The sequence below is a fragment of the Malurus melanocephalus genome, unplaced genomic scaffold (genome assembly GCF_030028575.1).
Source record: "Malurus melanocephalus ecotype Western Australia unplaced genomic scaffold, MMel_1.1 scaffold_47, whole genome shotgun sequence".
Lineage (NCBI taxonomy): Eukaryota > Metazoa > Chordata > Aves > Passeriformes > Maluridae > Malurus > Malurus melanocephalus.
Genome location: NW_026623279.1, coordinates 2,948,852 through 2,963,194, shown reverse-complemented (window position 1 = coordinate 2,963,194; position 14,343 = coordinate 2,948,852). Strand labels below are relative to the sequence as shown.

The 14,343-nt window shown below is 35.5% G+C and overlaps 1 protein-coding gene across 1 annotated transcript in view; it reads left to right on the top strand.

The window, feature by feature from the left end:
- Nucleotides 1–14,343, top strand: part of SLIT2 (slit guidance ligand 2) — a 259,493-nt gene that overhangs the window by 149,645 nt on the left and 95,505 nt on the right. Inside the window, exons 6-8 of the mRNA XM_057365074.1 lie at nt 7,470–7,541; nt 11,404–11,475; nt 14,192–14,343. Coding sequence (XP_057221057.1) covers nt 7,470–7,541; nt 11,404–11,475; nt 14,192–14,343 — 296 coding nt within the window. The remainder of the gene's footprint in view (nt 1–7,469; nt 7,542–11,403; nt 11,476–14,191) is intronic.

Genomic DNA, 14,343 nt, shown 5'->3' with positions numbered 1-14,343 from the left:
AAAATAAAAACCAGACCAAGGAAAAAACTGCCATGAAACCCCTAATCTGGAAACTTTATGATCCCTCTACAATCCCTCTGCAGAAGGACAAATAAGTTCCTGGGGTCAGTTGAGTGGATTCTAGCACAGCATTTATGTAACTAGATCAGGCTGTTGTGCCTTTCCAGAATCTTTGGCAAGGATTGGAGATTACTTAGAGAAGAAGCGTATAGCAAGAATTTTACAAGTTCCATTTCATTGTTCAAGTAAATTAGGGAGACAATTGATAAGTGATAGGAGAGAAGGCAGCACTCATCAAACAATGGAATTGAACTGTCTGGAAAGAGGYTGTAGCCAGGTGGGYGTCAGTCTCTTTATGCAAAGTGAAATGTGAGAGGATGAGAGGAAATGGCCTAGAGTGACACCAGGGGAAGTTTAGATCAGATATGAGAAAAAATTTCTTCACCAAAAATTTTTTCAAGCTTTGGARCAGGTGGCCTGGGGAAGAGATTGAGTGACCATAACTGGAGGTATTTAGAAAACGTGTAGMTGTGGCACGGAGACACATAACTAATAGTGGACATACTGGACTTGGCAATGTCAGGTTTGTGATTGAACTCCATGATCTTACAGGTCTTTTCCAACCTAAATGATTCTATGACTCTATGAAGGTGATTCACCTAAGGTCCAGGAACCAAATACCTGTATATTCTTACTGAGAATTGTCATAAAAAGAATTCCATATTCATTTTAGTTTTGGCCATTTGTTCTAGCCACAGCCCAGTAATTGAGCAAAACGTTGAAGGTGTTTCATCGCTTCCAAACTCATCTATGAGATAGGTGAAGATAGAAAGAGAAAAGAAATATGTATTAAAACATATTGTAATAATTAAAAAAAAAAAACAAAACAACCTGTTGCAACAGTAATTACATCAGTTTTAGTTTAAATTACTGAGCCTCTTTTTTTAACATGGAATGATTGATAAGCATCCAGAACAGTAGYTCTATTAAGCTGTTTTAAAAGTGGTTAACAAATTTCACTGAACTTGACCTGACAAAGTATTTTATATTCCTGAATGGAGATTCACTATTCTCTCATTTCCACCAAATACTTTCCTTSTTAATCCAGAGCTGGAATATTTTGGAAAACATCTTATTGTACACTTAGTCTTTGCAGAGCAAAGGGAATTAGGTGTTAACTCAGATAATCTGAAGGAGGCTGCTTCCTTTAAGGTTGATGATACCCCTGTGACCTCCTGTGAGTATGTGAGCTCTGGAGTCCTCCTGATGTTTCTCATGAGAAGCTGTTGAATTTCCATAAAATGCACCCATGATGTTTTCTTTCTGGATATCTTAATAATACTCACAGTATAGATTCTGTAGAAGATGAAAGCAAAATGGGCAAGACTTTATGACAATTAACATTATGGTCAACCTGCTACACCCTCGTAGTACAAAGAATAACAAAACCTGAGAAGCCTTCAGGCCTCACCAATGTGATTGGAATTACCATCTCCAATTTGTTGTGCCTTTCATCTTAGAACTGAGATGAGCTGGCTCTGTCTGTACTCTCACTCGAGGCAGTTGTAGGCAGCAATAAGGTCCCTCTTCCCCCTCTCTCTTAAGGCCAAACAAATGCAGTTCTTGCAGACCATCCCCAAATGTCACCTGCTTCAGCCCTCTCATCTTGGTGGCCCTGTTGGGACTCTGTCTCCTGCCAGGGAGGTTTACACCAGGTGCCATCTCACAAACTCAGAAGTCACCTCACAAATGCCACACAGAGTGTCCTTGGCTTCAYTCTCACCAGTGTAGCCCAGATGTTTGTAAAATATTAAGTTCCAGTAAAAGTGACAAAAAGGTTATGGGAAGTAGTAGTAGAGGGAAGGTTATATTGTAGTAGTTCTCCAGACTAGAAACCCAATATCCATTTTTTGGCAGTTCAGATGTAGGGAGGGGAAAAAGCTGCTGTGTGTCAAAGTATTTATTTTTCTATTTGAGGAATTATTCTTGAATGACTTAAAGAGTAACACACACTAAGTACAGCTGCTGATCTGGGACTTGAGAGAAATTAGGGTGAAATTCTGGAAATAAAATTCTGAAAGTTAGCTCTAACTTGCTAAGTTTTCTGGAAGAAAAACATTAACCAAGACATTAGATTCTTCAGAGAACACAATGGCACCCACTTTTTAAAAAAAAAAAAATTAACAGAAATTATCATATAAATGGGAAACTAAACACTGATTTTTTAATATGCATGTTAATGAAGGTTTCAAAACCCTCCATGGTGATATGGTACTCACACCAGATATGACAGATGTTTTAAATCTTCCCAGTAAGGTTTTTTCATTTTTAAAGGGTATTTTTTGTATTTAAGGTGGCAAAAAAAATGCTTTAGGTGCCCAGATTGTAAGCTTGGATGGAGTTGTTTTTTGAATCTGGTGAAATTAAAAGRAAAAATAACTGAGTTACAAATCAGAGCTCCACTGAAAGAACAATAGTGCTGTGCTCTCTTTTTGAGTAGATTTTGGCATTGTGACTTTTCTATTTCAAGTGTGTAAAATTTTACAAGATTCAATTTTCTCTTTCTCTGTGTAATCAATTCTTGGCAGAGGATGGAAAGGAATATACCAATATCATGGTAGAATTCTAATGTTGAATATATGCAACCTCAAATGTTACCAAAAAGAGCAGGGTACATTTTCATTGTATCTCATGCAAGGGTCTTGTGCCCTGCTTTTCTTGTCATGTTCTTGGCCTTTCCTTCGACTGCTCTCTTCTTTGTGTCCATTTGGTTCCATTTTTTTCCCAGCAGCCCAGGGAGACTGTAGCTGTCATGCCAGGGATAAGGGCTGCAGGGAAATGTAGGAGCTTCACTGATTAAATTGCCCGGAAAAATGAAGAATTAGTGAAGAGGAAGACAGTCACGAGCATCCAATCGCAGTCCTTCCCATCACACTAACCTCTGTCCAAACCTTGATGGATATTACTTGGTGTTGCCTTAATGCCTCTTCTGTGCTGATTGTGAAAGGTGTAAAACAGCCACTAAAGACATAAATGAATTTTGTATTAATATTTTTTGGGAATGATTGCACTTTTAAAAAAAAATCATTATTAGCAGTTGAAAAAGAGAGTCCTGCTGAAGATGTTCTAATTATTTATTTCTTCTCAGTTCATTCATAAAATTCCACTGCGACTAGAAGTGTATTTGTCTATTTATCTGTACAGGTGCTGTTCCAAATGCATTGCTTGTCCAAGATATGCTTAAATAATCTAGAATTCACTATTTCTCATGCTTGCTCTACTGAGAATCTCRATTGGGCTGCTGGTCTGTTCAGCCACCTGCATTTCAAGTTTACATCAAGAAGGAATTTCACAGGGTGTGAGTGAAATATATTCTGTGTATGCTTAAGATTTTTATTACAATAAAACATAGCTCTGAGGCCATGAAGGAAGGAATATATACATTTTTCTAGTGCCTCCTAAACSTCCTGTTGCCAAGCAGGTTGGTGACCCTGTGGCCTTTGGGAGATTTTTCTGACTTTCTGACTGTTAAATAGATAACATTTCAATACTATCYTTAAAGTTTTGTTKTCTTTTTAAAAAAATGCTTCTTATTAATATGATAGTATCTTTGAATCACATAACATGTACATTGTTCATTTTGTGTACATTCTCCTTTTACTGACATTCTGTTTAATTTTTACTTTTTTTAATGCTGTTTTCCTCCTATAAGATAATTAAGGGATTAACCAAGTAGAGTGCTAGACAATTTTTAGGGAATTGAGCGATTGAATTATAGATCTGTTCTCTCTTCTAGTTTGTTCAGCAAGTATGTCTTACTTGGATGTAAATATTTAGAGTCATGAGAAGCAAGCAGTTCTTTGAAGTTTGATAAAAACAGAATAAATTATGGCATTGTTTTAGTTACAAAATTTTTAACTAATTCCTCTGAAATTATGGATTTGTCTTGAAACTGAAATTTAGATGTAAGAAATAAGGATCATAATTCTGTTGTAAAAAGTAGCTCTCTAGCACAGGACCACAAAGTGTCCTCAAACTGTAAAGAACAGGAGAGTAAAGCAGACAATTGTTTGAATTGTTCCAACCTTTTACTCTCTAGGAATGAGTAAAGGTTTTCTCTCTCAAGAGACAGATGACAGATTTTTCCTGTATGAGGGTAGTAGTTTCTAAATGTATGGAACATCTTCTGTTAGTCRTTAAATCTTCTGGTGGGATAACAAAGTTTATTTTATGATATTTATTTATCATTATCTGGTAGACAACATATGCCAAAAGGGAAGAAAATAYAAGTTAGCAAAATGTTTCTACAGCATAAGATGTATCCGCAAGAGCAATAAATATAAAACCTTTTAAAGCAGAYATTTTATTAAGTTGAATACTTATTATTCTTACTGGTTCTTATTGCTGAATTCACATAAACATTGACATTTTAAGTAGCAGAAGAACAGTAAGTATATGAAATATCCAGGTAATGCTGCAGAAACCGGTGCAAGATCTGATTAATTCTCTGTGATGATGGAAAGATTTTGAATGTGACAACTGTTTGGTATMGTATGAGCTTCATGGGAATGGCACTGCTGAAACTTTATGAATGTTGGAGGCAGAAAGGACCAGMAGCTTTACAAAAGCATGGACGGGTCCATGTAGAAAAGACCCAAAGTGGAGATGGAGCAGGCAGGAAAATGATGAAAAGAAGCTGGGAAGAGGAGAAGGATGGAAAAAACAGAGTTGCTGGTCCATGTCGGGTCGGCTTTGGTTCTCAGAATGTTCTAATAATTTGAAAAGAAGAAAAGCAGCTCTTAGGGGAAAAACAGCTTTCTAAAATGGAATTAGGGTTATTTATTTACTCAATACTTTAATGGTGAGAAAGGTTTTATTATGGTATTGGAAATTTTTATGTGTGATTTTGAAAGTCATGCTTAAATTAACTATAAAACATAATATAAAATTATATAAATATATAATTTTAATTTCTGATATTTTTGCTTGTGCCTTAAGATGTAGCTTAATACATACCCGCTATCCAGAAGCACTGTTATTAAAAAAAAAATCAGACTGCTTCAGTATATCTGTTAGAAGGATATAATGAGTTAATATTTTGCAGATTGTGAAATACTGTCTGACTTTCTGTTTGGCGCATATATTCAGTGTAGGTGTCCTTACCCTTAACCTTTACTTTTACAATAAATTGCTATTCAAGCCAGTCAAACAGTCTTCAAAGTCATGTCCGTTTCATAGCTTAAAAAATAAATATGTATAGATATAAATATCYTGCCAATTGTTCCTCATGATATGTGTCAAAACATGTTATATTGGGGTTGTAACTGATGGAAGATAATCTAAACCATGAAGATGGTAGCATCTTTAAAACACAGCAACTTTTAAAACTAGGGAATATTTCTCCTCTTCCATCTGCAAACTTCCCTTCCTCAAACTAAAACCAATTCATTAGTTCAGTACAAACAGGGTAATCTTTCTGGTAAGAAGGTTTAAATGGAAACAACTCACCCTTCACTAAGGCAGTAATCATGGTGATTCATTAGAAGAAGAAGTCCAGAAGTTTTCAGGATCACCARCTGCTGCCAGTCTAGTGAAAGAAATCTGCCTTTCAGTTTGTGTAGGACAAGATTTGTTCAAGTGCTTTCTCTCTTTAAAAGATTTTCCTTTGTGTATAATATGGATGATTTAGAAGAAGCTGTGTCAGCACTGATTTATGCATTGACAGCTAAGGATAATAAGATATGGCCAAACATACAGCTCACCCTCTCACAGATTAACCTGCAGACTGCATTAGGCAAATTTGATGGCATTAAAAGATTTTTCCAATTTGTCTGGAAACAATTTCTCTTTTGTATTGTGTCAAGGGTAACATTTCATGCCATCRTAGTAATTTAAATAGCTTTGATAAATTGTTCGAGAGGTTAGAGAATTGTACTGTGTATATATTTTACCTCTTTAAAATAAAAAAGGCTATTAGCTTAATTGTTAAATGAAATTCATTAGTAAAAATTGAAGAAGCCTTAGAAAATAGAGTTAAATATTCCAACACTGCAGCACTGGTGTTGTAACATTGCACCAAAATGATTAAAGATCATATTCAGCAACTGATAGTTTGCATTTAGCTTTCAGTACACAGAAAACACAGGCACTGTTACAATTATGACAGTATTTTATTCTCTTGTAGTAGTAATTCAGATGAAACTAGAAGAACTTTATAGAAGTTGGTACATTSCATTCAGCAGTGGATGTGTTGATTTATTAATAAAGTAAAATGTTATCATAGATTCAGAAGAATCACTGAAAATGCTTTAGTAAAAGTGTCATTAGCCCTGCTAGCTAATATATAATTGAAGACAGAAGGGCAGAGTTCATTTGTATTTTGTTCATTTTCTTAGTATTGTTCACACACATTTACTCGTATATATTATTTGACACTGACRAGATACCAGCTTGGAGAAGTTTTTTAAAGTGAGGTTTTATAATCTTTGCTTTGCAAGTCATCTTCTGAAATGCATAAGACATTTCAGTATTTATAGGGAAAGSTTTTATCAGTAGTGTGATTTTATATTTGCATGGTTATTAATTTAAGCAGAATTTTTTAATTGGGCTGTATGTACTGTATCAATGTTTTGAATTGAAAATGTAATAATATTATTCAGAGAAACGAATCTAAATTTTTCATAACTTAATACTTAAGTATTAATAATGTATGGGATGGATTGCTGAGTTTTACATCTAGAATTCAAGTGCTCCATTRCAACATACTATCTGCATATAATTGCAGACAGAAGGTAGAAAATCAGATACTGAAGGTTACAGCAGAAACACTACTTTCATTTGGAGTAGAATTAAAGGAGATAAGTAAACAAGCCTGTAAATGCCTCGGACACTGTTAATTCTACGTGTAGACATATTCCAAGAGGTAATTACTCTAAATCGCCCGTATGCCCGGGGGTAACACCTCCCAGCCGCTGCAGGCATGCACACATGCAGGGAGACCCCTAAAAGTGGTGTCTGTGCCCGGTCCCTGCCGTGGCGGSTGGAATTAACATGCAGCTGGGCTGCTCTGATAAATGGATTCTGTTAGGTCACCGAGGGGATGCGTGTGACATTAAGTGATTTACCGTCCTTTACCTTAATGAAATTGTTTCAGCAAGATGACGCTGAGAGCTTTTAATGGATAGCTTTTCTTGATGTAATGAAATTGCATTCCTTTGGCATTTAATATAAGGTGCAGTTATTATTTACTGGAGCTTTCCCAGCGCTGCTGTTTTGCGCAGACAGTTGAGAACAAAAAGGGATTTCTGTGGCAGCGTGCAGGCCAGCGCCGTGCGACAGCCCTGAGCGGGCGGCAGGGATGGCCAGARCCTTCCCCTGAGCCTGGCCTGCCTCTGCCATCCCTTGGGGAGGCTTCCCTTGCACCTCGCCTCGCCTCTCCCTCACAAATGCCTTCCTAATCTGTTTAACAGGCAACTGGATTACAACCAGATCAGCTGTATTGAAGATGGGGCATTTAGGGCTCTGCGTGACCTGGAAGTGCTGTAAGTATTGCTTGTATCTCTTACTTGTAGCAAGAGCTCGGTGTCTGGGGAGTGCTAATGCAGAAGCTTATCTGTAAGCTGCAGCCCGGTGTCAGGATGGTCTAGTGAAAAGATGTCTTAAAATAATCCACTGCGATGTGCTGTAAAATGGTAAGAAGATATGGAGAGGCAGAGATACTCCTTTACTCTCCAAGACAGCCATTTAATGTAATTATAATAAAAAAGCCATTGGCAGATACTGTAAAAAAGAATGTATTTCATTTTAAAAAGGGGGAGGGAAGCAGTAATAGTGAACCTAATTAATTTTGTAAATTATCCATTACTGTTGATGTGCTGAACGTTTTCAGGATTGCTTTTGTTGTATAGTCAACATCAATCTGATCTTTCAGACTCTGTGTAAGGAACAATATGCTATATATATTTGACAATCCGGGTGTTTTCAAAGAGGCACTATTTGTCAAACACTACTGCTAATATATTAAGATATTTAGCATGTCCATGTTAATAATTCCCTTTTAAAACATTTKAAGTTTTTTATGTGCATAAATACCACATGTACATATAGCAAAATACCTTTTTTGTGTCACAGATGATTATTATTGCAACACTTCTTTGCACACTTTTTTTTCACTTTCTTTAAGTGGCTATCAGTCAGGTTAAAGGTAACAAAATTATCATCTAAGAATAGTTACTGTAATGAGCAAAGTGTGTTAGTTCTGAAAGAATCTGAGGCACAGGACACATTCCTGAAATACTTGCTATGTCAGTCAAAATGACATTTTTTGCTGGATTTYCTTCATTAGAGAAGTGAAAGAATTTGTGTATCAGAGAGTTACTTCATGTTAATTTGAATCATACCTGATAAATTACAACTTGAGGAGGGTGGGAAATGGGTTTTGTTGTGTTTGGATTTTTTAGTTTTAAAAATATTCTGCAGTACAGAAGCTTCTCTGGCAGTAGATAGTGAGTATGTGTCTAAGAAACTAAAGAGTATTTGAGTAGCTGCTGGTAAAGTTTTTATTATTAAGTTGGTCTTACTTATGAGTGAATGAAACTGCCAAATTTGATTTTTTTCTTTACTTTGCAGTCATAGAATAACAAGCCTATCGTTAACTCTCTGGTGTAAAGCCATGTAATATACACTGTAGGTTCAATACTGCATTTGAGTGTTAAAATGATGATAACTTTTCTGTCAGTAAACGTGATGTTCTCTGAGATTTTTATATTTGGAACTCATGTGAGATAGAATATTTTTTGCAATGATGGCTTAATCTGCTTGTTGTGGTTTGGTTTTGGTTTTTTTTTTATTGTTTGCTGGTTTGTTTTTTGTTATTTTTGGTTTTTTTTTGATACAAGCCCTTCTTTACAAGTGTGGGTTTTTTACAAGTAAAAAATTTGTTTAAAAAGAAAAGAAATCAAATGTTTTCTGCACTTTTTAATGCTTGCAATTTTAGTGTTCTTAAAAGGTCATCCTTGCAGTTGAGGTCAGGGGTAAAATTTTTACATTTATTTCAATGAGKGGAAAAAAGAGGGAAGAAACCTCTATAATAATAGTCTGCTGAAAAGCAGTAGTTAGAATTCTTGTGAGTGAATATACATTGTCTATTAGCATTGTTCAAATATACAACTAAATGTTTGCTATCTTGAATCATGTTATGTTTTTAAAATTATGTAAAGATTCATGGCTTTTTAAGAAATTGAGATGGATATTTCAAACTGTACTGAAGACTTTGTATATAATTAAGCTTTATTTACAATATGGCTTAAAGAATGAAAGATGAGTAGATCAGACCATACTGTGTTTGCACTGAGTAGCAGATAAGACTATGCATATTGTTTTCATTTGGAGTCAATTATTCTAAGCACAGAAAGTGTATATTACTTCAAACTTCAGGTATAAGGTAAAGCTTTTAAATAGATCCTGTTTAGTGACWGTTTGAAATGCTTACCAAAGTAACAGGTCTTATATCTTGGTTAARTAATAGAGGCTGTTGTTAGTTTTAAAGATACAGTATAGCCTGAAAATACCTCTCTCTGAATTTCTGTGAAATTTTAGTTTTCCTTTGTCTTTTTTTTAATGGGAAATCTGTTGTATTTGGGAAACAGACTATGGGAAAAAAATATAGTGCTGGCATTAAAAAAAAAAGTGTCTACAAAAAAATAGAAAAAAATGTCAGTCCAGTCGTAACAATAATTTCTATAGTATGTAACACTTAGGTAAAAGTATTGAGCCAACTTTTCTCTAATTGCGTCTCCATAATGAAATCAAACATTTTTAACATTACACAGAAATAGCTACAAAAATTATTTAATTTCTGATGTATCCCTTATATCTATTCCTATATCTAATTTTCTTTACCCTTGGAAGAATAAATTAATAGCACATATATACAGAATATCAAGGCAAACATCAAACAGTTGGAAATTAAAATGGTAGGTTCGCCTTCTCTTAACAGCTATGGAAATATGGATTGATTTCCTTTCCCTTCATTGAAAAGATGTGATTTTAAAATCTTTTCAGTTATGTAGGAAGAACTGTGGGAGCCATCATTTACCATGTGGACATTGTRAGAAAACTCTGCCACAATTTACTGACATCTATTCATTAAGACACCTTTTGTGGATGTATCCAGTTGGCCATTTACTGTTGTTTAATTGTTGTTATATCTTGAAAAAGGGCACAATTCTTCTATTTAMTTACTTTRTTTTATTATTTTTATTTTATTTTATTTTGTTTTATTTTTTATTATTCTCCTCTTTGGTTATGTATTCCTAAGATCACACAGGGGAGATCTCTTATGCACAGAGAAGCAAAGGTTTAGTACATGGAATGAGTAAGCACACAAAGGTAAAATGCAGCACATTGCACCAGTAATTCATTGCATGCATAATGTGGAGATATATAGCCTGACCATGCTCTGGGTGCTGTGCATTTACCTTTCTGTGTTTCAAGATCAGAAAGTACTTATAAATTGGTTCCAAAGAGGCACAAATTACAGTTTGTGATTTAAAAAGATGAAAGGAGAAAGGAAAATACTTTCTGTTTCCAAACTTTTTTCAGTGGGTTTTAGAGCTCAATCTCCATTCTGCTCAAATGAGTAATCTCTAAGTCAAAACTGTAAATTCTGTTGCTTGCTTCCTTTTTCTGGAGTCAAGCTTGTTTGCATTTTACTTGTGGCCTAAAGACAACATTTTTCATAAAGTTTCTGAATTTTACAAACTTYACTTTCTGAGTTTAATGAGCCTGTGTAGCAAAGAATTGGCTAAGATTTGTTTCTAGTTCTATCTCAAGTTCCCAACACCTTGTCCGACATTAAAATTATTAGTTTTCTAAAGTATTATAAKTCCTGACTCCTTCCATCATATTGGAAACTCTCCTATTGCTCATGCAGATCTGGATCATCTATAGCAACTCACTCCTTATAAAACCTAGCTGCAGCCCAGAGTTAATCTTTTCCTAAAATTATTGGAAAAAAAACAGTCAGATCTTGTATAACCTTTCAAAAACCAGACTCTCAGAATCTAGAAAGAGAAATAAGCATCCTAGAACCAAGACATTATCTCCAAGGAYTCTATTCTTTATCTCAGGATGTCAAGTTTGGCTTGAATGTCACAGATGTTATCAATATTAGTGGAACTTCCTTTGGCGTGAATCATGGGCTACTGGGACCTCTTAGGATTGTTAATGGTAAAATAGTATTTTGGTCGGGATTCAACAGGGAGGAAAAATGGAACTAAAAGCATGGGGTCTTTTTCCTGATACCCATCCCTAAAAACAGTACACCATGACTTTCATTAGCTGTGCCTATTTTAAATGTCAAAAAGCTCTAACATGTTAATGTGCTTCTTCTTGCCTTCGCAGCACTCTCAACAATAACAACATCACTCGGCTGTCTGTGGCAAGTTTCAACCATATGCCCAAACTCAGAACATTGTGAGTAGTCCCACTGAAACTGGCTGCCATTTTTATCAGTCCAATATATTATTTTTGCCTCTATTAAGCTTTGTCAGGGATCTATAAATACATATGCAAGCAAAGCAAGCACAAGCTCAAATAAAAAAATATTCATGTCTCGTGAGATTGACGAGCATGAAGTCTGTGTGTGCATCTATGGAAGCTAATTCTAAAAGGTAATCCTAACAAGTGACCCCAAAACTATAGTTGGGGCTCAGGAGATAAAGAATTAGTTTTATCCTTTTCCATGAACTTTTTTTAGGATATGAGATGAATGACTATTAAAATGGTTTCATGGCCTCTTCCCAAATGGGATTTCCATAGTTCTGTATTCAGTCACAGAAAGCTTCACCTTCTAACCAAAAAAACAACCAGGGGGAATTCTTTTTACATGTCACAGCTATATAGAGAAATAAATTGATGTTTTTTGAAAGTCAAAAACTTGGTTTACTTTGAGCTATTGAATGGGTCACATTTCATTTAGGAACATTGGAGATTCTTTGATTGACTGTCAGATGTGATAAATGGGAAATCTTTATGCTTTTATTACTGCTCGGCTAGCAGACCTAATTAAACTAAACTGGCTTGCCAACATTCTTTGTAACATAAAATTATAGCATCATCCGGTAGTGCTATTATAATTAAAGTTGTGTCAGCATTTACAATAAGGTCCCCATTTTTAGAGGTTATGACTTTCACAGAGGAACACTTCAGGCTTCTAAAACAAAGTACAGTGAAAAGAGTGTGTATGCAAGTCATATGGGCTGGAATTATGTTTTGGCATATTTATATGACTACAAATAAATCTGTATTGTATTGAGCAGCCAAACCAGGTTTGGTCCAGAAACTCACTTTCAAACAGATTTTCCAGTGAAGTGGAAATTAGATGGGATGTTTCTATCAGAGCTCAAGAGTGGCTGTTAGTGTTAAAGAACTATTTTTTGCAAAAATCCTGTCCAGTTTCTTTTACCCATGTTGGGTTGCACAACTGTTCCAAAATCAGGACTATTCACCTGGGTTAACACACTGCCTGTACCTGAAGAAACTTCACACACGTGAGTAGTTCTGTTGATTTCATAACAGAATTGCAACTATTCTTGCGTGAACAAATGTGAGACTGCTTAAATAGTGCTGACCATGGGCTTTTGGTGACCACAGCTAGATTTTGATAATAGGATTTCAWTCTGTTCTTTCAGGTCTGAGTCTTGAAAATGTGCATTCTGTACTTTGTTCAAACTTTCAAATACAGAATCTATTTTGAACCGTAAAATAAGARTCAAACAAATTACCAATATTTACGTTTTCTTTAGTTAGGATATTTCCTCTTCTGAAAAAATATTTTGGAAACAAAATAAACTGGACCTTCAGAGTCCTGGATTACAGYTGTAACATCCCATTTGCAGTCAGAATGTGCTTGTAGAACTGTATTGATTTCAGTGGCGTTAGTTCTGATTTGCAGTGGTGTTCTTGCCTGCAGCTGGCCACAGATTGCACTGAATGAGGGTGCTATGTTGTGAGGTGCATTTGCAAAGCACCCACCCAAGAATTAGTACAGGAAAATATATTGCCTTTAATTTCTAATCATTTATGAGGGGAAAAAGTTGTTCGTTAATATTCTTGTTTACGTTGGTTACATATTTCATGTTGCTTTGCTGCTTTATTTTTTAATGGGTTAATTAGAGTCTCTGTCTACATTCTGAATTTCCTGCACTTCCATTCCAGTTATTTAGTTAGGATTGAGCACATCAGCTAAAAAGGACTAAAATGGCCTTTCCCTGTTACAGATGATTCTGAGTAACGATTTGATTTATAGCTGTGGATGTCCTTTCCAGTAGTTTAGGAAATGGAAGAGCTAGAGAAAAATAATTTACCCAGTGTACTGAATACATTTGTCTGATATTTTATCAATGGCAAAGTGCTTTTTGCCTCTTGGCAAGAAGTTTTATGGTCTTGTGTCAGACCACACCAACAGAGAGACAACTTTTTAAATTCTATCACTTACTTCCATTTGGTCTTTTAATTTTAGGCATTACTTAGAAAGTATATCCCTAGTAGCCAAAAGTAGATAATCCCACTTTCTGCTATTAAAAAAGAAAAAGAGAGGAAATCAGAAAAGAGATGTGAAAGAAGGTGCTTTATATTGAGTTACTACTCTATCTTGTTCAGCAGAAAATGAGTATGACCTGTTAAAGGGATCTTTCAGGCTGTTTCTATAGAGACTAATAATGGCCAGACTTACAGATATATCTAATTGGAAACCAATTTTTTTTTACTAACCCTTTTTTTCTGACATTATATTATTACTGTAGGGCAATTTTCTTGAGACATTTTTGTCTTATTTGCTGGAATAAGATCCAGATATGGAATGAAGAGTCCCGTGTCAGCTTTTAAGCTTTTGTATATTTACTGTTTTCTTTTAGACAAGTAACAGGAAACTACAGAAAAGTTAATTTATTCGGAAGCMTTCTTTTTTCTTCCAGTTAATTAGACCAGAAATAAAAAGTAGTTTTGCTGCTTCCATAGTTTTATTTAAGTTGTAACTCCCAGACATTCAACAAAAGGTCTAAAAAAATTTGTCATTAAACAGTTTTATTAATAAATTGGCATACTTGCTCACGGGAGGGCTGGGCAAACCGGCTGCTTTTCTGTTTGTTCTTCCAAATGTGAAGGTATTGCCCTGTTTCGTTCCCTGCAGTCGCCTTCACTCCAAYAACCTGTACTGCGACTGCCACCTGGCCTGGCTGTCGGACTGGCTGCGGCAGCGGCCGCGCGTYGGGCTCTACACGCAGTGCATGGGGCCATCGCACCTCCGCGGGCACAACGTGGCCGAGGTGCAGAAACGCGAGT